The sequence below is a fragment of the Hemitrygon akajei genome, chromosome 5, assembly GCF_048418815.1.
Source record: "Hemitrygon akajei chromosome 5, sHemAka1.3, whole genome shotgun sequence".
In the NCBI taxonomy this organism is placed as follows: domain Eukaryota; kingdom Metazoa; phylum Chordata; class Chondrichthyes; order Myliobatiformes; family Dasyatidae; genus Hemitrygon; species Hemitrygon akajei.
In genome coordinates, this window is record NC_133128.1 from 51,625,626 (window position 1) to 51,650,206 (window position 24,581).

The 24,581-nt window shown below is 37.6% G+C and overlaps 1 protein-coding gene across 1 annotated transcript in view; it reads left to right on the top strand.

Annotated features, from left to right (window-relative positions):
* med14 (mediator complex subunit 14) overlaps nt 1-24,581 on the top strand; it is a 62,981-nt gene that overhangs the window by 30,818 nt on the left and 7,582 nt on the right. The window contains exons 16-28 of the mRNA XM_073045539.1: nt 163-239; nt 1,918-2,078; nt 4,281-4,427; nt 4,515-4,606; nt 6,339-6,491; nt 13,335-13,604; nt 15,755-15,892; nt 16,291-16,399; nt 18,274-18,393; nt 20,129-20,308; nt 21,376-21,611; nt 21,868-22,047; nt 24,438-24,545. Coding sequence (XP_072901640.1) covers nt 163-239; nt 1,918-2,078; nt 4,281-4,427; nt 4,515-4,606; nt 6,339-6,491; nt 13,335-13,604; nt 15,755-15,892; nt 16,291-16,399; nt 18,274-18,393; nt 20,129-20,308; nt 21,376-21,611; nt 21,868-22,047; nt 24,438-24,545 — 1,971 coding nt within the window. The remainder of the gene's footprint in view (nt 1-162; nt 240-1,917; nt 2,079-4,280; nt 4,428-4,514; nt 4,607-6,338; nt 6,492-13,334; nt 13,605-15,754; nt 15,893-16,290; nt 16,400-18,273; nt 18,394-20,128; nt 20,309-21,375; nt 21,612-21,867; nt 22,048-24,437; nt 24,546-24,581) is intronic.

The window sequence follows — 24,581 nt, forward strand, 5'->3', positions numbered from 1 at the left end:
AGTTAACGTAAAGTTTTACTAGGTCTGTGTTCATTTCTGCATCTGTAAATCTGTACTGAAATATTTAGTTTTGTTTGACCCAGACATGTTGATTGTTTCTGCTGCAATTATGTTTTCAAAACAAAACCATTTGAGTTCCTAAGTGGATCTGTTGTTTTAAAGCTTTCTGCTATGGAGATTCCTCATCAAGGAGTTCAAGTGGAGAGAGATAGCTGCAGTCATGCTATACGCATACTAAGGTAATTTTTCCAAAGTAAATATACTCCTCCTTTCAGCATTGGTGAAATGAGGCATGTTATCTGCACTGTATTACTTCGATTTGCTTTGTTAATAACTCAGTGGAAGAGGGAGCATTGTGTATCCACCTTGAATCATCTTCTAGCTGAACAATTAACCAAAGTTGAATTTATTGCAACATGCCCAGGTATGGTGACATACAGGTACAATGAAAAACTTGCCTGCAGCAGCATCACAGGCACCTACATACAGAGAAAATAATACAAGACAAATGAAGAAAAAAAGATGAAACATGGTTCGTTATGAAGATTTTGCATTCAAATAAACATTAAAATTAAAGTTGGCAGTATTTACTCTGGGTCACAATGTGAACATTAAATAGTGCATTCACTATTGTATTTTATTATAAATTGAATAGATTTGTATTTAACAAGCATGTTCTAGTGTTATGCACACTGGATATCAGTCATTCCTGAGCTTTCAGATAACTTTACCAAATGTGCATGCAAGTCTTTGAAGATCTTCATTTGACTCCTTGGTCTGTGAGTAGAGGTTAGGCAGTCACAATGCACATTCCTTAAAAATCTTATGGGCAGAGAGTCAAACATCTCCGAGAAAATTAATAATCAATGTTTTGATTGATGAACTATTCCCAGGTATCTAAATCCAAATCATTAAAGACTTTTAGATTGAAAATATGCAATGGAAATTAAAATTGTATATTATTCTGCAAAAAAATCTTGTCAAAAGCAGGTTAGATGGTCCCATTTGATGCAAATCATTACGAATTTTGTTTGGTTATTTTAAAAGAAATGTTGTGTTCTGGAAGTATCCCAATATAATACACCTTACTTCAGTTCAAATTGCTCTCAAATCTGAACAGTGATGGGCTTTTCAGAGTTTCATTTTCTCTTTTAAATCGTTGTTGCTTGATAGCAGCAGCAGCCACTTTGTTCATTTCTTCAAATCTGTCTCACTTTATCTGTAATGAAATACAGATCAGAATTAAAGTTTGAAAAGAACCAGATTTCATCATGACCGCATGAAATTCTTGCCAATGGAATAACTAGTATCGTGGGCCCAGATCATTCATGTATGATCTTAAATGAGGATCAATAATTCAGACTTCTCATTATGGTTGAGAGCAGTTATGTTTCACTTGGACACATTTAATTCTATACTTAATAAGGATCAACACAAACAGATTTTAGAATGCGTAGCTCAGTGCAAATCTTAGGTAAAGAGCATGCTTGTATCAGGATTGCATTCTGTGAATGTATTCTGGCTGAACTCTTGTGAGACTGAAATGGGAGGCTTCTTTCCCACCAATGTGAACTGTCCTTCGATCGGTAAAAGTCTAGGCCATGATTGCTGTTTGGTTGTGAACACAAAACTTTGTTTTTTGTAGTAAATTTATACTAAAATTTTACACTGAAGAGTAACATATTTTGACAATAATTTCATTTTCTTCATTCCATAAAGTTGTACTGTCTTAGACTGCTACGATTTCTTTATTTAATGTTGCAAAGCATCAGGTTAGCATTTTGTATTTGGCCTCTTTGTCTTGCCAATTCTCCCCAACATTTATCTCAGCTTTTTTTTTCATTTTATAATTATTATGTTGTACCTAACATACTTAAAACTTTTTGAAGCCAAATGGTTTTATTAAATGTTTCCAAGGATTCCTATATGTACAAGTGTCAGTGAAGAGACACAGAAGGCCTTAGACCGATCTTTGTTGGATTGCACTTTCCGATTGCAAGGAAGAAATAATCGGACATGGGTGGCAGAATTGGTGTTTGCCAATTGCCCTCTTAACAGCACTTCAGCCAAAGAGCAAGGTTAGCTACTTTCTAGTTCTTTTGTTAACTTTGTCTATACTACATCCAAATCCATTTAATTTTGGTTTGATTTTCTCAAAGTTTACTTTTTTCCAGAAAGCTCTTTGAATCGAGAGGTTCCTATTACCTCATGCATTTCCAGAAAATGCTGGGAATCCCCAGCAGATCAAGCTGAATACTTGCGAAGAGAAATAGATTGTGTATTTCCCCAGCTGGAGAGGAAACAAAAGTTTATACTATAGGGCGAGCAATGTCTCTGAAAGGGTAAATCTGGGGACCATGGGGATAAGCTGTAAACAAGGTTATCTGGTCAATGAATGAATAGGAGCAGTTAGTGTAAGAACATAGACAAAAGAATGTGGGAGCTGTGAAATTTGAAGCAGAAAGACATAACCTGCAGGTCAGGCTGGGCATGTCCTCCAGTCCCAATTGGAAAACCGAAAGGGTGGGGTGGGGAAACAAACAAGCTCAGCCAATGTTACAGATGTTCGGCAGAGAAAAGTCACTTTGCCTGATGTTGCAGATTTCATTGTCGAAGTTTTATTCACCTCCAAGTTTAAAATGGATTCAATGCACTTGAAAAATCTAACGAAACCAAACTAAATCCATGAAGGCCCTGGAAATCTTGAAAATTTATGAGAAATGTTTTGCTCTAAAACATTTTACTTGGCAGAATGCATATAAATATAGTTGAACATGGGTTACTGAGAAATGTACAACATATTTTAAATGTGGAACTTTTTTTGTCGATAAAGCACTTTAAAATAAAATGAACAGTGCTTCAGTATAGTTAGGTAATTGCGGAGTCTTTAAAAAGCTAAATTAAGGATGTGGAATAGTATTAGTTGAAGATAAAGTTGGGATGAATTCTGCAGCATAAGAGCAAGGTGGTCTGCTGTTTACCAGATAGCAAATGTTCACCTTGAAGGCAGAGGACCAAGGAGACCCTCTGGATTTAAGGTGTTAGATTACACAAACTATATTTCACAGACTTATTGTTTTATAAAGGCAAAAACATTATCACATAAACTAATATCTGTACATATCATTGATGTAATTTGAATCTGGAGTTGTAGGTATAAATCATAAACACAAGAAATTCTGCGGATACCAGAAACACAAGCAACATATACAAAATCAGGCAATGTCCGTGGAAATGAACAGTCAATGTTTCAGGCCAATCTCCTTCAGCACTGGAAAGGAAGATGCCAGAATAAAAAGGTGGAGGGAGGGGAAGAAGGATAGCTAGCAGGTGCTAGGTGAAGCCTGGTGGAAAGGTAAAGTGGTGGAGAAGAAGGAATCTGGTCAGAGAGGAGAGTGGACTATAGGAGAAAGGGGAGGAGGAGGTCATAGTCAGGTAGAGAAGAGGTAAAAGGCCAGTGGAAAATAGAAGAGGAGAGGAAGAAAGGAATTTCTTTTTACTGGAAGGTGAAAGCGATTTTCATACCATCAGGTTGGAGACTAACCAGACAGAATATAAGGTGTTGCTCCTCCATCCTGAGGGTGGCCTCATCGCGGCACAAGAGGAGGCCATGGACTGGTGTGTTGGAATGGGAATGGGAATCAGAATTTAAATGTTGAGCCACTGCTTTTGACAGATAGAGGTGTTTGACGAAGCATTCCCCCAATTCAATCTCACCGATGTGGAGAGGGCACATTGGGAGCATTGGACACAATAGACAACCCCAGCAGATTCACAGATGAAGTGTTGCCTCACCTGGAAGGACTGTTTGGGGCTCTGAACAGAGGTGAGATAGGAGGAGAATGGGCAGGTGTAACACTTTGGCCACTTACAGGGATACGTGCCAGGATGGTGATTAGTGGAAAGGGACAAGTCACGGAGGGAGCAATCCCTGCAGAAAGCAGAGAAAGGAGGGGGGGTTAAAGATGTATTTGGTGGTACAATCCCACCTAGTAAATATGTATAATATAAAAACCTAATATGTTTAATATCTAGCATTTATAGTAGATAGACAGTAAATATCTGTTATGTGAATCAAATATTAAAATGTCTTTACAGATGTTTCAGTATTTAGTTCTCTATGTATGATGCTCTGAGACAGTTCAGGTATTAATATGTTCAATCGCCGTATGCATGATGTCAAGTATAATGTTTATCACAGCTAATGTGAATACTTGACATTTATTGATTAAAATAAAAATGTAATCAACTTCCAACGTGATGATTTCCTTTGTCTCAAGGTTCAACACGTCACGTCTATCTGACATATGAAAGCTTATTATCAGAACCTGTTGGAGGTCGCAAGGTGGTTGAGGCATTCCTGAATGAATGGAATAGTATAGCCAAGCTCTATGACTGTGTTCTAGATTTTGCACGTTCCTTGCCAGGTACTTGCCATAATTTCAAACTTTTATTCATATGAAATAATTTCAACAGTAAATTGAGAAATAATCTAATAACAATTTGTCTTTTAGAAATACCATCCCATCTTAATCACTTCTCAGAGATACGTGTCTATAATTACCGCAAACTTATCATTTGCTATGGAGCCACAAAGGGCAGCTCGGTAAGTACAGTAAACATTTTGTTTTGTTGACTGTGTTGTAATCTTGTAAATACATATTAGATCATTTACTGTGGCAACATTTAACATCCTTTGTAAATCATATGTAAGCACTGAATTTTATATATAAAGTACAAAAGTGTTGCTGCTTTTATTCCTGTCACACTGGACACTCACCAATATGCTTACCAAGTGAATTGCCCTATGACAGATGCCATAGGTCCATAGCATCTGTCATGCACTGCCCCGATACACCTAGAAAACATGAACACTGACCCTGCTAATATGATGAACTGAATACCGGGGCTTTGGGTCTACTCTGGGGATTTGGATCTGAGGACTCAATTTGGGTTGGAATGCTGTTGTCACTTCTATTGTTTGCTTGTTTTATTTTGTTTTGTTTCTCTGTGATAACTGGGGGTTTGTCTTTTTTTAATTGGGTCCTTTCGGATTCCTTGCTTTGTGACTGCCTATTAAATAAACAAATCTCGAGGTTGTATAATCTAGACATTCATTGGTAATAAATGCACTTTGAATCTTTAACACTATGGCAGAATGCTCTTTCTGGATTTCAGTTCAGTATTCAACACTGTTGTCTCACAGACCTTGGTGAACAAACTCATACTCCTCGGACTAAATACACCACAGTGCAAGTGGGTGTGAACTTCCTTACCAACAGACCTCAGATGTTCAAGCTGCAGCTCTCTCCCGATCATCCTCAACACTTTAGCTCCCCAGGGATGTGTGCTGAGCCTATTGCTGTACACTCTGCTCACACATGACTGCACAGCCAAACACCCGTGTAAACACGTTGTCAAGTTCACCGATGACAGGACAATGGTGGGTTTCATCATCAACAACGAGGAGATGACCTACAGAGAGGAGGTGGAAGAGCTTGAGGCCTGGTGCCAGGCAAATAACCTTTTTTTTAATGTTAACAAGACAAAGGAAAAGGTTATCGACTTAAGGAGAACTCGCACCACTTAAACCCCTCTTTACACCAGCAGCTTAGCCATGGAAACTGCAAGCGGTTTCAAACTTCTGGGAGTGCATATCTGACACAACTTCTCATGATTCCAGAACACATCCTATGCAATCAAGAAAGCTCATCAATGCCTCTTCTTTTTGAGGAGGCTGAAGAGAGCTGGACTATATTCATCAATACTCGTGACCTTCGACAGATGCGCGGTAGAGATCATCCTAACATACTGCATCACTGCTTGGTACAGAAATTGCACTGTGGTGTCAGGAAGGCTCTACAAACAGGTGGTCACAACTGCCTAACACATCAACATTGTTTGCATACCTGCCATCAAAAACATATATACAGAAAAGGTGTCAGAAAATGGCCAGAAATATCCTGCTCATGTATTGTTTGTCTCACTCCCATCAGGGAGGAGGCTATGTAGCATTTATGCTAGGACCACTAGACACAAAAGCTGTTACTTTCCTTAAGCAATAAGGCTGATCAACACCTCCACCCACAAACCCAACCACCACGTCCCCCACTACCAGTACTATACCTGTCAGAGTCACCTTATGTACGGACACTCCTGTACCTAGCGTTACTTTAAGTACATTTAAAAAAAGTGCTCTATATTTAGAAGCTATCTTATGTATTTATATTGTGTATTTTTTGTGCTGTATCGGATCTGGAGTAACAATTACTTTGTTCTCCTGTACTCTTGTGTACTGGAAATTAAATTAAACAATCTTGAATCCTTTTGCATTTCAGATAACTATCCAATGGAATCCCACTCATCAGAGGTTCCATATATCATTAGGAACTGTAGGTCCAAATTCTGGCTGCAGTAACTGCCACAACATCATTCTCCATCAGCTTCAAGAAATGTTCAACAAATCACCAAATGTTGTACAGTTACTACAGGTACTTGCATCTATTTATTTATTTATCTATCTATCTATCTATTTATTTATTTAAGAAAGCTTGTTATGCTTCCAGCTTTCTTTAACAATGTTATTGTGGAATGTGGGAAACTGTAAGTTCAGCTATTATTAGCAGTTAATGTTAATTACATAGCATGAACTGGTATAAAACAGTGGGATTTGAGTGGTTCTAGTACTGGCCAATAATCGTTTAACAATTGATACTAAAGGCAGGATACAAAGTAATAGGATTCTTTTTTTTAAATAATACACATTCCATATTGGGAAAGACCTGAAGGTTTCATTGGCAGATATAATGTTTTTTTCAGGATCCTTCGGCTCATTTGCAGTTGTCTGCATGCTTCCCGATAGCTTCTGAATTATGTGCAACAAGAGGGAAAGTATATTTGAAAGAGACATAGAGAAATATTAACATTTTTGTGCAAACTGTGCCTGCTGCACTTTTATCCAAAGACTTGTTACTGGATTACTGGTGTTGACTCTGTTTAAACTTTCCATCAAACAGCAATTAGTTTTTATTTCCTGTTGTGCATGGATATGCTCTGTTTGCATTGAATCAAGTAGGATTGGGCTAAGCAGCAGACCATTGGTAATTTTTGTGCTAATTAACAGGCTTTCCTTGTGAAAGCCTGTTAATTCATAGCCAATAGAACCTAATGATACTTTTTGTTGAGACAAATTTGCATCTTTGTTAAAAGCATTTTTTTTTACCTAGATTTTCATGTTAACTACTTTGGTAATAAATCAGTCTTATTTTCATTAGTTCATTATAGGTTTAGTAACGAAAGTGTTTCGTCTCTGACTGGACTTCACATATCAACATTTTTTTGAAGTATCATCATACTGTGTTGTAAAGTACTTATCCATGTGTGGTGTAATTATGGCTTTGATACCTGTAACTTAATTTCCACCTTTTAATGTAAGTCTCTCCATGAAGGCCATGATTCCATTCAGAAACAATAGAATGGCTTTCATTTCTGCTGCAGCGTTTCCTAACCCTGGTACATCTTGATGCTGTGCTGCCAGTCAAGTACTTCTATCGTGCGGGAAACACTGCCCGTCTCCAAAAATGGCATATGACAATAACCCTGTAATGTGTTTTTATGATAAGTGGATAGTGAAGCGGGAATGTATTTTGGATTTTTGTTGTCAACTTCTGAGCAATCCCAAAGCCTTGAATTTGAGCCAGATAATGACCTTTCCTTATTTTTTTATTATAATCAATGCACATAAAATCCTAAATTTCTTTGAAGTTCCATTATTATTTTTATATTTTACATCATTTTGACAAATAAATAATCATTCATTATGTTAAAATCTGTTTTCAGCAGTTTTGATATTCAATATGTTATTCCTTTTTAATTTAATCCACCCATTATTAGTGTATATAAACAATCTACTTAAGAGGGTCCATTGTCCTTGGAGGCAATTTTTGCTGGAGTTGTTGGGGAGAGTTTAAACTAGGTTAGCAGGAAGATGGGAACCAGAATGTTAAATCAAATGGCAGGGCATTTGTTGTATAGGTAGAGGCAATTTGAAGAAAGACACTGAGGAAGGATAGGTAGTGGATAGGGCATATATGCAGTCAGCTGAATTGGTTGAAATGTGCTTACTTTTATATGAGAAGTATTAAGAACAAGGGTGATTAACCTACAGAATGGATTGGTACGTGGAACTGATGGTTGTGGCCATCACCAAAACTTGTACATCAAAAGGGTAGGGTTAGCTGCTTGATGTTACTGGGACTTGGATTCTTCAAAAAGGATAACGAAGGAGGTGAGGTGGGGAAGTGGCATTCCTAATCAGGAATAGTATCACAGGTGCAGGAAGGGAGGATGTTGTGAAGGGCTCCATCAACTGAGCCAGTGTGGATAGAAGTCAGAAACAGGAAGGGAACAGCTACCCTATTGGGAGTATTCTATAGGCCTCCAATTACAACAGGGACACCGAAGTGGAAAAGTGCAAAAATAACTTGTTGTCATGGGTGACTGCCGCCTCCCTAATATTGATTGGCACTTCCTTAGTGCAAAAGGTTTAGATGGGGCAAAATGTGTCGGGCGTGTCCAGGAAAGAGTCCTGACACAGTAAGCCAACAGGCCACTGGAGGAAAGGTCACACTAGATCTAGTGTAAGGTAATGAGCCTTGTCAGGTGATAGACCTCTCAGTGTGTGAGCATTTCAGGGACAGTGGCCATAACTACCCGATCTTTACCATAGTCATGAAAAAGAATAGGAGCAGACAGTATAGGAAAGTATTTAATTGGGGAGATGGCTAATTATGAGGGTATTATGCAGGAATTGAGAGCATGAATTGAAAGTAGTTGTTTTCAAGGAAATGCACAGTGGAAATGTGGATGTTATTTATGGAGTGCTTGCATGTGATTCTAAATATATTTCTCCCATTGAGACAATGAAATGATAGTAGGGTGAAGGAGCCATGGTTGACAAGAAAGGTGGAACATTTAGTCAAAAGAAAGACAGAAGTATACTTAAGGTTGAGGAAGCAAAGATCAGAGAGAGCTCTGCGAGTTATAAGTTAGCCAGGAAGGAGCTTAGGACTGCTCGGGGATAAAGGGAGGAACATGTGCCTGGAGTAGGAGGAAGTGGGGGAGATCATTAATTAATACCTTGCTTCAGTATTCACCAGTGAGAGGGACCTTGATGAATGTGAGGTCAGTGTAGAATGGACTAAACAGACTATTGTGCTGGAGCATGCTGAGGTTAAGAAGAGGCAGTACTGGAACCTTTGAAGAATATTAGGATAGATAAGTCCCAGGCCAAGCAGTATACATTCCAGATTACTATGGGAAGCGAGGGAAGAGATTGCTGGGACGTTGACAATAATCAGCATCCTCACTGGCCACAGGAATAGTACTGGAAGATTGGATGATGGCAAATAGAAACATAGAAAAGCTACAGCACAGTACAGGCCCTTCGGCCCACAAAGCTGTGCCAAACATGTACTTACTTAGAAATTATCTAGGGTTACCCATAGCCCTCTATTTATCTGAGCTCCATATGCCTGTCCGGGAGTCTCTTAAAAGACCATAACCTGTTGCATCTTTGTTCAAGAAACAAATCCTGGGAATGATAGACCAGTGAGTCTTACATCAGAGGTGGGCAAAATAATGGAGAGGATTCTTAGGGACAGGATTTTTGAGCCTTGAGAGAAGCATAGTCTTATCAGAAATAGTCAGCGTGGCTCTCTGAGGGGCAACTCGTGCCTCACGAGTCTGATTGACTTTTTTGAGGAAGTGACAAAACAAATTGATGAAGGTAGAGTAGTGGCTGTGGTGTATATAGATTGTACTAAGACATTTGACAGGGTTCCTCATGGACCCTCATTCAGGAATCATGAGGCACGATTCCATAAGACCACAAGATATTGGAGCAGAATTAGGCCATTCAGTCCATCGAGTCTGCTCTGCCATTTCATCATGGCTGATCCCAGCTCCCATTCAACCTGCCCTCTTACCGTATCCCTCGATGCCCTGACCAGTCAGGAATATATCAACTTTCACTTTGAATATACTCATGTACTTGGCCTCCACTGCAGTCTGTGGCAGAGCATTCCACAGATTCACCATTCTTTGGCTAAAAATATTCCTCCTTATTTCTGTTCTAAAAGGTCGCCCCTCAATTTTGATGCTGTGCTCTCTAGTTCTGGATACCCCCACCAGAGGAAACATTCTCTCCTCATTCACCTCATCTAGTCCTTTCAAAATTCAATAGGTTCCAATGAGATCCCCCTGCATTCTTTTAAATTCCAGTGAGCACAGTCCCAAAGTTGTCAAACACTGTTCAGATGTTAACTCCTTTATTCTCAGAATCATCCTTGTGAACCCTGTCAGGACTCTTTCCAATGACAACACATCCTTTTTGAGATAAGGGACCCAAAACTGGGCATGGGCATTCCGTGAGCACAAACATGTGTTTGGAATTGGCTAGCCTACAGAAGGCATGGAGTTGTAGTAAATGGAGCATATTCTGCCTGGAGATCAGTGACTAGTGGTGTTCTGCGGGTATCTGTTTTGGGACCCCACTCTGTGATTTTTATAAATTAGTTTGATAAGATGAGTTAGTAGGTTTGCAGATGACATGAAGTTTGGTGGTGGGTGTAGAAGGTTGTCATAGGTTATGACGGGACATGGACAGGATGCAGAGCTGGTCTGCGAAGTGGCAGATGGAGCTCAGTCAGAAAAAGGGTGAAGTGATGCACATTGATAGGTTGAACTTGAAGGCAGAATGCATGGTTAATGGCAGAATTATTATCAGTATGGAGGAACAGAGGGAACTTGGGGTCAACATCCATAGATCCCTCAAAGTTGCCATGTATGTTGACAGTGTTTAAGAAACTGTATGGTGCATTGACCTTTTGTAGTTGAGGGATTGAATTTAAGAGCTGTGAGGTAATGTTGCAACTCTAAAACTCTGGTGAGATCACACTTGGAGTATTGCGTTCATTTCTGGTTGCTTCATTATAGAAAGGCTGCAGAAACATTAGAGAAGGTGCAGAGGAGATTTACCAGGATGCTACATGGATTAGAGAAAATGTCTTGTGGGGAAAGGTTGCTCGAGCTAGAGTTTCTCGTTTTGGAGTGAAGAAGGAGTAGAGCCAACTTGATAGAAGTGTGTAAGATTATAAGAGGCATAGATAGAGTAGATGGCCGTGACTTTATCCAAGGATGACAATGGCTAACGCCAGAGGACATTATTTTAAGGTGAATGGAAGAGAGTTTAAGGGAGATGTCAGAGATGGTCTGTTTACAGAGAGGGTAAGTGTCTGGAATGCAAGATGAGAGAAAATAGTGCATTTTGAGCTGTGTAGGATGAAAGGGTTTAATTGATCTTGGAGAAAGTTAAAAGCACAGCATAACAAAGTGGGTTGAAGGACCTGTACAGTGCTGTACTGCTCTATGTTTTACTATTTTGTCATTGTCAAATCTGAACATCATAACAGCAACTGTTAGTCTTCCCTTTTGCTGTGAAATGGGTGACATCTCTCTGACCTTTGTTAGTGAGAGTGAGAGCCTGTGGCATGTCGAACTATCGGGTAAACAATAGTTTTTATTGACTGCAGATCATGGTCTCTCTTTGCGGGCTTTGGTGGTGGGTGCTGACGCTTTTTGCTGAAATGGGTGGGGGGGAGGTTGATGCTTGCTGCTGCTTGCACAGCTGAGGGGGGAAATGGGGGCTTTGGGGTTCTAACGTTTTTCTGTCATTCATTCTTTTGGGGTTCTTTTTTTGTGGATGTCTATGCAGACTAAGTATTTCAGATTCTATACTATATACATTCTCTGATAGTAAACGGAAGCACTGAACCATGAATGTGTGGCTCTGAATCCCAGCACCTAGTTGTTCATTATTAGATTTTTGCAGGACACCATAATCACATACTACTAATTAGTATTTGTCCAATATCTGTACTTTGTCTCCAGCTATGTTCCTAAATTTTGCACTGAATCAATAATTCCATGGTTTTTAGTCATCCATTATTAAAAGCTTTCTGAAGTCTGTATAAATAGCAAGCATAGATATTCTTTTCACAAGCTGTTAAATAGTATTTGACCCTAAATATTAACTCTATTCTTTACACGTGTGCTACACAACTATACATTCACTTCTATTGATTTCTTTTATCCTCTTATGCACTACATAATCTGGATCTTAATAGCTTTGAATATATCAATCTCCTTTCTTTCTCTTCCTATCAAGTTAATTCAGCCAAACATCTATACATAAAAGTACAGGATCAAACTGTTTTACCCATGTATTGTAAACTTGAACTGTAGTGAAGAAAGAAGATGATGAGGTGCTGTAATTGTGCTTCCACCTCCAGTCTGCGCCCATTAACTTAATAGTTGCTCACAAGCATTGGGTACTATAGCTCTACTCTTGTTTGATCTCATGAAGCATCTCACAGTTCACTTATTTTTTTAAAAATTGTGCACTGAGTAATTCTACGTTGGATGAGGGTAAGTGGGCAGCAACAAAGCAGAAGAGAGAAGGAAGGAGTCACAAAAAGCACAGTAATTTGATACCATATTTGGTTGTGACTTAACCAGGTTAATAATAATTTGATAGAATTTACAATATGGCAAGTTATTAGTGCTATACATGTCCTATTTCACATGGTTGCATTCATACCATGTAATAATTGAGGTAGAAAGTATCAATTTTTTTTGTTTTGTTGCACATGTGGCAATACAAAGTACCATCTGTTTTGAAATGTTCCTCACATCAATTTAGCCAATCTCTTCATTTTGCAAAGATCTAAATTTCTCTTCAGGATATGGGTCTGCCATGTCAATTGTTTTTCAGTGCAGTCCTTGCTGACCACCTTGAACTGAAATGCTAACTAGTCATCATTAGGAACTATTGTGCTTATGATCATTATAGATTTTGAGATGGCATTCAATAATGGTCTGTATTTTCTTCTATTTTAATTCAAAATGGCTTTATTCCAAGTATTCTCCAAAGGGTTGTGGATGCTTAAAATGTCCAAGGAATCAAGAAATATTGCTGCTAATGTGGGAAAGTGAAGTTGAGTAGAGTATCAGCCATAATTTTATTAAATAGTAGAGTCGATTTGAGTAATCTGGCTACTACTCCCAACTTCTCATGGTTTTGTAACTGAGGCAATTATTGTGTCATTGTCACCACGAGAATTCAGCTCATTGGTTCAGATAGTGAATTGTCCCCAGTATTATTGAATTGTAGAAATATAGATGCTGTGTTGTGTTTTTCTGTGCAAATCAACAATTTGTTAACTGTTTTAAATATGTGGAAGAGATATAATCTTTATTTTGTTTTCTCTCCACAGATATTGTATGATACACAAGCACCACTCAATGCCATCAATAAACTCCCAACAGTGCCAATGCTGGGACTTACACATCGAACAAATACAGTCTATCAATGTTTTTCAATACTACCACAGTCACCCACACACATCAGACTTGCTTTCCGTAATATGTACTGTATTGACATTTACTGTCAAAGTCGTGGTGTGGTGGCTATCCGTGATGGTGCCTACAGTCTTTTTGACAACAGTAAGATCGTAGAAGGATTCCATCCGGCTCCAGGCTTAAAGGTCTGTCATTGATCAGATTGCTGAAGAGAACTAAACAGTAGTAATCTTTAAGTACATTGCACTTATGTATGGTCATTTTATTCCTATCAAAACAGTGCATCTACAGTGCCTATTAAATGTATTTACCTCTTTTGAAGTTTTCATATTTTATTGCAATGCAACATTGACTCAGAGTGGATTTAATTTGGTTTTTCTGACACTGATCAACAGAAAAGACTCTTCCATGTCAAAATGAAAATGGATTGCTACAAAGTAAAATCAGGTTGCTACAAAGTGATCTAAATTAATTACAAATGTAAAACACTAATTAATTGCAGAAATATTCACCCCCTTCAAGTCAGTATTTACTCAATGCACCTTTGGCAGCAATTACAGCCTTGAGTCTGTGTAGATAGGTCTGTATCAGCTTTGCACATCTGGACACTGCAATATTTCCCCATTCTTTTTTCAAAACTGCTCAAGCTCTGTCAGATTGCATGGGATCGTCAGTGAACAGCCCTTTTCAAGTCCTGCCAAAAATTCTCAATTGGATTAAGGTCTGGACTCTGACTTGACCACTCGAGGACATTAACTTCGTTGTTTTTAAGCCATTCTTGTGTAGCTTTGGCTTTATGCTTGGGGTCATTGTCTTGCTGGAAAACAAATCTCCCAAGTCACAGTTCTCTTGCAGACTGCATCACGTTTACCTCTCGGATTTCCCTGTATTTTGCTGCATATATTTTACCTTCTACTTTCACAAGCCTTCCAGTGCCTGCTGCCATGAAGCATCCCCACAGCATGATACAGCCACCACCATGTTTTGTAGTAGGGATGGTGTGTTTTTCATGATGTGTGGTGTTTGGCTTATGCCAAACATAGTGTTTAGTTTGATGGCCAAAAAGCTCAATTTTGGTTTCATCAGATTATAGAACCCTCTTCCAGCTGACTTCAGAGTCTCCCACATGCCTTCTGGCAAACTCTTGCTGAGAGTTCAGATGAGAATTTTCAACAATAGCTTTTTCTTTGCCACTCTCCCATAAAGCTGCGACTTGTGAAGCATCCAGGCAACAGTTGTATGTACAGTCTCTCCCATTTCAGCTACTGAAACTTATAATTCCTCCAGATTTGTCACAGATCTTTTGGTGGCCTCCCTCACTGGTCCTTCTTACACGTTCACTCAGTTTTTGAGGACAGCCTGCTGTAGGGAGATTTACAGCTGTGCCATGTTCTTTCCATTTATTGATGATTGTCTAAACTATACTCCAAGGGATATTCAGTAACTTGAAAATTTTCTTGTATCTATCTCCTGACTTGTGTTTTTCAATAACTTTTTTGAGGAGTTTGGAGTGTTCTTTTGGCTTCATGGAGCAATTTTTGCCAGGATACTAACTCAGCAGCAGTTGGACATTCCAGATACAGGTGTACTTTTAATACAATCAGTTCAAACATCTTGACTGCATATGCTCCGTTTAACGAATTATGTGACTTCTAAGACCAATTGGCTGCACCAGTGATGATTTGGTGTGTCATGTTAATGGGGGGGGGGGGTGAATACTTGCACAATTATTTTGTGTTTTATATTTGTAATTAATTTAAATCACTTTGTAGAGATATGTTTTCACTTTGACACGGAAGTCTTTCTCTGTTAATCAGTGTCAAAAAAAGCCAAATTAAATCCACTGTGATTCAACATTGTAAAACAATAAAACATCAAAACCTTCAAGGCAGAGGTGAATATTTTATATAGGCACTGTATCGACTGAAGATGTCTTAAGCAATTCATTCCTTCAAAGATACAAACCTGCTATGGATCTTGTATGTACTAAATTCTGAATGCAGCACTTCTTTGTGTTAACAATACTGAATTAATTAGAATTATTTTTATTATATGAGTTTATGGAAAGTAAACTATTTTAAAAGATGATCAGTTTGTAAAACAAAAATATATTTGCTAGTCTGTACCTAGGAATTCTTGATATTTTATTAGCAAATTATGAATTGATCCAGATAGAACTTTATTTAAAGCAATAAGGTTGCATTGAAGAAAGAATGTGACAGCAATGAACAACCCTGTTATGATACACTTCATGTGCATAAAGCTTAATATTCTTATGATCTATTGCTTTGTGCAGTACAACAGAAGAATTATTTAAATTTTGCTCATTTTCCAGACCTTTTTGAACATGTTTGTAGACAGTACGCAAGATGCACGTAGACGATCAGTGAATGAAGATGACAACCCACCATCTCCTATTGGTGGAGACATGATAGAATCATTAATGTCTCAGCTTCAGTCACAGCCACAACAGGTTTGTATGTATGTTGAGTCGTGGATGAAGTATGTTGGTCATACTTGTGAGTTAAAATACCTTCTACACCCAATATGGAGCAGTCAAAACAAGCAAAGCTTATGCAAGAGAATGGTTACTAGCTGTATTAATTAATCAGCAATATAAGGCCATAGAGCTGCTATATTTAGTTCGACCCCAATATTAATATTTGAAAGTGGTTGGGAAGATAATATGTGCCTTCGTGTACTTAATCAAGCGGTTACTCTTAAGTTATTATTGTCGCATGGAAAACTAAGAATGGTAAAGGCCATTCTGTTAAGGGGAAAAACATTGGGTTTACCATCTTTATCTGATATAAAAATTATTACATCCTATTTGTCTTGAAGCTGAATACAATTGTTTCTCTCTTTCCCCAGTCTTTTCCCAAATCTGGTACAACAGTAACATATCCTCTGACATCACCGCCTACATCCTACCACAATACAGTGACTCCATCACAACAAATACTGCCTACACAATCACCTGGTGAGTAATGAGTGCAGTTCACCACATGTAATAATTCTAATTATCAAATCTTGTTATGAAGTGCAAAACATATAGCCACTTGCTATTGAAAATTATTATTTTGCATTGCTATATGGCAATGATGACTACACCAAATTTTTATGTATTTTGAGAAGTCTTGAGAGATGCAATGCTCAAGGTAAGTCATAAAATACACAAAAGCAAACACCAGGTTCCAAGGCAATCACATAGGGAGCCAGTTAGCTAACTCTTTTCTCTTTCTGGTTGATTGGGTGAATTAGAGCATTAGGTTTGTGCAAATGAGCAACAAAAAGCGTATTTTAATTAATTCCTTAGAGTTATATACTGATCTTTAAATTAATGCTGTGTATAGTACATGTACTATACATAGAATTTTAGAAGGTATTTGACAATGCAAGCTCCAAGGTTATTGTGGAAATTAAAAAGCTCAGTATAGAAGACAATGTTTTGTGAAAGGAGATTAGCTGACGAACAGGAAATGACAAAGCATAAACTTATCTTTTATCTGCCTGAGAATATGCAATACGTCCTTTGCCATTTGAATTGGTGCTTGACCCTCAATATTTAAATAACTTGGATGAAGGCACAGAATGGATAGTTGTTAAAGTTTTAATGACATAAAGACTATAAGACATAGGACCAGTATTAGGTTTTTTGGCCCTCAAGTCTGCTCTGCTTTTCTCCATGACTAATCCATTTCCCTCTCAACCCCATTTTCTTATCTTCTCCCCATAACATTTCACACCCTGACTTGAATCTCTGCCTTAAATACACCCAATGGCCTGACCTCCACAGCAGTCTGCGGTAACGAATTCCACAGATTCAGCACACTTGGCTAAAGAAATTCCTCCCCATCTCCATTCTAAATGGACTTCCCTCTATTCTAAAGGTATGCCCTCTGGTCCTGGATTCCCCCCACCATAGGAAACTTCCTCTCCACATCCACTCTATCTAGCCCTTTCAACATTTGATATGATTCAATGAGGTTTTCCCCTTCATTCTTATAAATTCTAGCCAGCAAAGGCCCACAGCCATCAATTGGTCCTCATATGATAAGTCTGTCATTCCTGGAATCATTCTCATGTACCTCCTCTGAACTCTCTCCAATATCAGCACATCCTTTCTTAAATAAGGAGCAGTGTTTATCTATCATGATTCCCCTGCTGCTTTGGAGGTTGCACATAAGCTCCCAGTTCTCTAGCCTCTTGATCCTTGGGCCAGCAGAAGCACTGGTGATAGATAACAACTGGATGCAGAGAATTAAAAGTGGGAGAATGACTAGAGGATAGGAAATAGAAAGGAAGAGAGAGACACTGAAGAAGAGGTCTGAGAGATGGAGAACAAACTAGCTTCTCCATTATTGCTTAGTTGTTCCCTCCTAGTGCTTACCCTGTGAATTCATGAAGTAAATTCTAAAAGATATGGAGAAAAGGAAAGGCAAGAAAGGGGAAGAGAGATAGAGCAGATATTTTCCTCTCACTTTCCTCTGGGTCCATCTCCTCTCCTCTTCCAACCTCTCTGCTTTTCTCTCCTTTACACCTTGCTCGCAAATCTTCTCTCCAGAGGTTCCCTCCAATGTTAAGAAATTTTAAGTGTTTTTTGTTCTAAATCAGGGAAAGAATGCTCATAATGTCCTCCTTTTGATAAGAGAGTTTTTCACCTTTCTTAACTCTTCAATTAATGAGTTGCATTTCAATTTGTATAGAATTTTAAGCATACATTTTCAACACTTTAATTAATTGGCAATGGGTGCAGTCATGATATCTACATATTGGCTCATTTAGTCCATCTAAATGCAAATTAAGCAATAGATTGCCAGCAGCGTTTCAAAATGAAACTTGTACTTCATGCAGGAAATTTACATCCAGCAAATTCCCCAAGTGGTGCAATTCGTGCACCTTCGCCAGCATCATTTGGACCCTCTCCCTCTCCATCTTCCCTTGGAATTACAGCAAACTTCGCAAGTCCACATGGTGAGCTTTTCTAATTTAATGATTAAAATTAATTAAAACATGCTTTGTCCATTTGAGGATTGGTATCTGTAAGCTTTGTTCCTATAGATAGATGAGTAATTTCTTGATGGTCATAGGTATTGGAAGACTTTGAAAGATTTGTTTCTGGCTTTTTAATATACACCTGTATATTGTATATTGCTATTTAAAACATTACTCATGTGTCAGCTTTTTTTCTTATTTCAAATTAATATATTGAAATTTGCCTTTTAATTTTGTCCTGTAATCTTGCAATGCTGTGGTTTTGTTATTACAAAAACAAGCTTTATTTCTTCTTAAAAATTCAGTCAATGAATATTTTCTATATTGAGATTATTAATCATTTTATTAATACCTCTGCAATGAAATTTGTAGTTGAAAGGCTCTTTCTCTTAAATGTTTAGCATGAGTTTGTATTCTTACTTTGTCAGGAAAAACAGGTCTTGCACTTAATGACTGTGAAGAAGCAATATGCACAATGTACTGTGTTGTGGATTCAGCAACAATAAATATATGAGTTAGGCAGGGGTTTTTATAACAAATAACACGTTTATTAAACACTGAAAACAAATCCCCCAAAAGTAAACAAATCACTAACGTAACCGGAAATCAGCTGTTGTGCGACAGCTTAAACAGTTCTTAAAGCAATGAAGCTTAGACAATTCTTAAAGCGATGTTGCAAAAACAGTTCTTCAAAGTAGTATTTCCAAAAGTTCAAAATGTTCACAGTCCCTTTAAGGGAGAGACTTTTAAAGACGATTTAAATTCTCTTTTCCGTCGTGTTGCTTCGGTTCCCAAGATCGAACTTTTTCCCACGAAGAATTTACGAAACGAAACGGCTTAAAGGCACTGACCTTTCCTTTACAGAACTATTCCCAATCCTTTCTGCTATTTCGCAGGAATTAACACGAGAACAGTCAACGAATTCCTTCCGAATAAGGATCAAACAAGGTCGAACCTGTTTCACTGTCGAAATTGATTCTCCTCGATCTTTTAACTCCCGAACTCCGATCTTCACTCTCCACTGATTCTCAACTAGCAGTATTGTAGAGAAACTGCTGGCAATGACCTTTTAAACTTCAGGCATTAGATAAAACTTCATCTTTCAACTAAACTGTGTCATAACATTAAATCACGCAGTGGCATGAAGTCAACATGGCAAATCCAGCCACGAACGGCCCCTCCTCGCAGGGAGGGGTCCTCCTTTTATACCCTGTAAAAAAAAACCTGTCACATGACCTCTACTGGCGGGAAAATGACGTCACTCCACCATCACAAGACCATTATCTCAAGTCCAGTATAGCTTCAATCCCAGTCATGTGACAAGGGTACCACTGTCACGTGTCACGAGTACGTAACAACTGGAACTTACTAGTTTTTGAAAATGCAACCAACATGATAAAATGAGATACAAATTGAATGATTACTGGCAGAATTACAGCTTCCTAAGAAGGAATACATTTTAAGTGAAATTGAAATTCAAGAATTATTGAGCCTCTTTTATGGGCTTTATGGATTCATAGTTCAGAAATATTCTGCATCATGGATACGTTGTTTTTAAATCTGAGAAACTTCCACAAGATTGGTTTCTAGATTGTCTCTTTTTAAAGGACTTGGATCATAATTGGGCATAGATGTTTTCACTAGTTTCTTTTAGAGAGTTGGTGAAGGAATAATAAGAGTTATAATGTGCTGATTCACTTACTCTTTTATTCAGGAACAATTGATCCGAGTTCACCTTATTCAATAATGTCACCCAGTCAGCGACCTGGAAACTGGCCTGGATCTCCGCAGTTACCTGGATCAACATTAGCACGCATTCCTGGAATGTCTCCAGCAAATCCATCTTTGCACTCTCCAATTCCTGATGTATCTCACTCCCCAAGAGCTGGAACAAGTAAGTTAAGACATCTATAATCTTATTTTCAAATAATGTTTTTCTAGAGGAAATAATTGAATGGATTGAATTGCAGATTTAAATTCCCATTGTATTTATTTGTCATGCCTGCCAGCCAGCCAATTTTAAGTTTATCAGCATCTTCAGAAAAATAGCAATTAAGCCATATATTTGTATAGACTATCTGCATCTAAATAGTATCTGCATTTCCAGTTTTTTTTTTGACATTCTGGGATCCAAAATCCAAATAGAACAGTTTGGATATTACTGTTTTAATATTACTATGCTGAGAAAGATGGCTGAAATCTAGTACAATATTGCACCACAGTTATCAAAATGTGGAAAAACTGATTCGATGTCTTGATGAAGCATACTGCAACCTAATATCATTATGATAATTACTATCTCCTGGTTTAAAATATACTCTGTGCTTAAATCATGGGATAAAATGATGGTTTCAACAGAGGACGGAAATAGCTGACATAGCCACTTAGAATTTACACTCAACTAATAGCATAGAATACCATTGGGAGATCTGAAGCTTGAATCATCTTCAGTTATGTGGAAGAGGATAGGTAATTGGCATAAAATTGTTTTATTGCAGGATAAAGTCTGTCCATATTTTAAAGAAGACCACACTTGAAATGATTTTAACCCAAATTGAGAGCCCTTATGAAAATCAAGAGAGATATGGAATATTCTTAGAAATTTATATAGGCTCATCAAAAATTACCAGAATTTCCGGTTATAAAATGTAACTCTCTTAATCTATAATTAGACATCAGAAAATAATTATCTGGGAGGGTGAATGTAGGGAATGTAGGAAAGAGTGTGTATCATACTGTTATAAGTTTCTTTTTTCTAATATGATTTAAATATTACTTTTTAGTTTGAATTATGCTAAGCTGAATTAGGAGTAAAGCAGATCACAATTAAAAGGGGTTAACCAGAAGTCAGCAAGTTCAACTTGTGGTTCATGTCAAATACGTTTTGATAACTTTAAGTAAAAATAAAACCTTTGCATAAATAGTTAAAGAAAACATAATACCTTGTCTTTTTATTTTTAGGTACTCAAATAATGCCGACCAACATGCCCCCTCCTCGTACACTACCTCAGCGTTCTTGGGCTGCATCGATACCTACCATCTTAACACACAATGCCTTGCACATTCTCCTTTGTCCAGCTCCAACACCAGGTCTTGTCCCAGGACTAGCTGGAAGTTACCTTTGTTCCCCATTAGAGCGATTCTTGGGTTCGGTTATGATGAGGCGACACTTACAAAGGATCATACAACAAGAACCAGTAAGAGATATAATTGTTTTCTGGTGAAATCAATAAGTCCTGCAAACTTAAAACCAGTTCATCAACTCTTTTTTGAAAAGGAAAGAAAAACAATTGGATAAATTGGGGATTTATTATAGTGTAGTTTGGAGAATATAATCCTTGCAATAATTGTAATATCCAGAGGACTGCATGTAATTCCTACTAAGAGTAGTTATGATTTATTAATCAGATTATTTAAAAGTAATTTGTAATGTGTCTTTGTTTTCAATTCTAGTTGCAGCTTATAAACTCCAATGAACCTGGTGTGATCATGTTTAAAACTGAAGCATTGAAGTGTCGAGTAGCATTGAACCCACAGACATATCAGACTTTACAGTTTAAAGTAACACCTGAAACAGCAGACCCATGGATGCAAGAAGAACTACAAGTTTTAGAAAAGTTCTTTGAAACAAGAGTGAGTTGTTTTTTTTTACAATGGTACATTTTTGTCCAACTTTCAATACCAAGTAAGCAACAAAAAATATTAATATTGAGAAGCTATTGTCTTCAGTTCCAGCAGGGTGTGTATTCTAGGCACTAACAGTAACATGCACTCTGATTACTGTCTAAACTAAACCAGGCTGTTTACAGACAGAGGTCATCAGCTGTAGTTGAACCGTCGACTCTTAAATTCACACTGTGAGGAATAATTACAGGTGCCTTTTCAAGTATAGCCACTGTAATAACACAGAAAATATGGCAGATTAATTGCACCTCTCAAACTTGCCCCTTTGTAATCTTAATCTTGTCTGAGTCCTCATCCATGTCTTGTTCCCTCTGGATTTCTGTTTCAGCACTTTCCAGCTGGTCTTCCTGTTTCTATGTATATTTGAGATCCAAATCACACTGTTGTCAAATATCCTAACTTGTTCACTCACTCAGTTTGAAAATTCTGAATCATTTTGTAGATTCCTTTGTTCCATATTTCTTTAATTCTCCTCCAATCATATAACCTCTTTGATATTAATATGCTAATTTTGATCTTTTGTCCACTGTTGTTCTTAATAGATATGGTATCAGGTTTCAAAGATGTAAAACTTGTAATACTATCATTAAACTGCATCTCCTTTTTCAAGACATTTTTAACTTCCTTACTTTGACCAAACTTTTGATCAACTACCAAAATTTATCTTCAGATGACATAAAACAAGCCTGAGTTAATGTTCTCTGATGCCATGTTAAAAGAAGTTGCTTTTTATATGCAACTAGACAACCGGGTGACCTGTTGGGGCACCCTTTGAGAGAAAGGTAGTGCAGTCTGATGTGATGTGCTTTGGAAATTGAAGATATGAAGCAGTAACACCAAAATCTGCATCAGGAAGCTGATTTTTCTTGATGCTGTGGTTGGCGCTCTCCTAAATGGACATGATAGCCCTGCCCTTTTGCTGAAGTTGGTGTCGCGTCACAGATTCCATGGAAGGTGGAATTGGCTCTGTGAGCATCGTGAGGATTTGCTAAGGCTGGCCGTGGGCCTGCGTTGTGGTGTCGTGTCACGGTTTCCATGGAAGGTGGAATCTGCTCGGGTTGTGGAAAGCAGGGCCTGTTGATTGACGAATGAGCAATTTTATACAAATACATAATCCTGAACTTTGCATGCATTCTGTAGATTAGCGCATTTGAAGACGATTTAGTTTTTAAAAAAAGTGCTGCTGTAGTACACCGTTTGGGCTAATTGGAGGTCACAAACAAACAGAGCATGAGAATTTTAGTAGTATGTAGATTAATATTAGAAAAAGTAAACTGAATAAAAAGCCAGATCAAAGGTTCTCGTGTGTCTCCAAATGTAAACAGATATTGTATCTAGTCATCCTGTGTAGCACTAAATAGTTTTTTAAAGGTACAAGTCAAATTTTCTTAATGTTTCTTGTGATGTGAAGTTTGCAGTGACAGAAGGTATAACAAAAGAGGAATATCAATTGCTGCCTCATTTTCGCAAAACTTGATGGTTATTTCTTTTTTAGTAAATAATTTTGAAAAACATTCCTGTTAACGTTTTTATTGACCGACTCATTTATAGTTAAGAGATAGACATGCATTTCATTGCACTTTTCACTATCAAAAATATTTTCAGGGGATCTCTTCAAGTGTAGTCTTTGTAATAATACAGAAAACTTGGCAGATAAACTACACCTCTCAAACTCTCAAATGTAATAATATCCAGGTAGAGGCAATTAATATTGTTCATAGTGAAATGGGATTTCTTAAATCCACTGGAAAGGTCAAACAGAGTCTTGGTTGATGTCTTGTCAAAGAGAATCACTGTGAAAGAAGCACCAGTTTGTCAGTATTGCACTGAAACATTAGCCTGTATTTGTGTGCTCAAGTTTTGCAGTGGGATATGAAATCTCTAATTCAAAAATAAAATCTGTGCAAGCATACACTAAGTGTTTGACTAGTGTAAAACAATTAAAGTAAAATGGTGTAACCATGGCTCTTAACCCAATTTTGAATTGAGCTGTTTTGTCACTACAGTCCACTTACTTCCATGATAATGTGAAGCAGAACCATATGTTGACTTTTTTAAAAAAAGAAAATTGTTTATGGGTATAAGATTTATTTCCCCATCAAACTAAGTCATTACACTGTTATTTTATCCATTCCTTGAAAAAGCTGATTAAATAATTACAGTGACTTATTAATCTTTTGTTCCCACAAAGAAATAAATATGTTAGGTTTACTGAACAAAACTCAAAGAAAATCAAATTAAGTGTATATCTTGCTATTTTTGTTAGTAATAACATTTCCATGTATATCACCTTCTAAACACTACTGTCACGTAATATTTTATTATTTCTGTTTGGCTAGGTTGCTGGTCCACCATTTAAAGCCAATACACTAAATGCCTTTGCCAAGCTACTCGGAGCTCCCACACACATCCTGAGGGATTGCGTGCGCATCATGAAACTAGAACTGGTAAGTGATGATGTATCAGATTCTTAACAGCTTCAT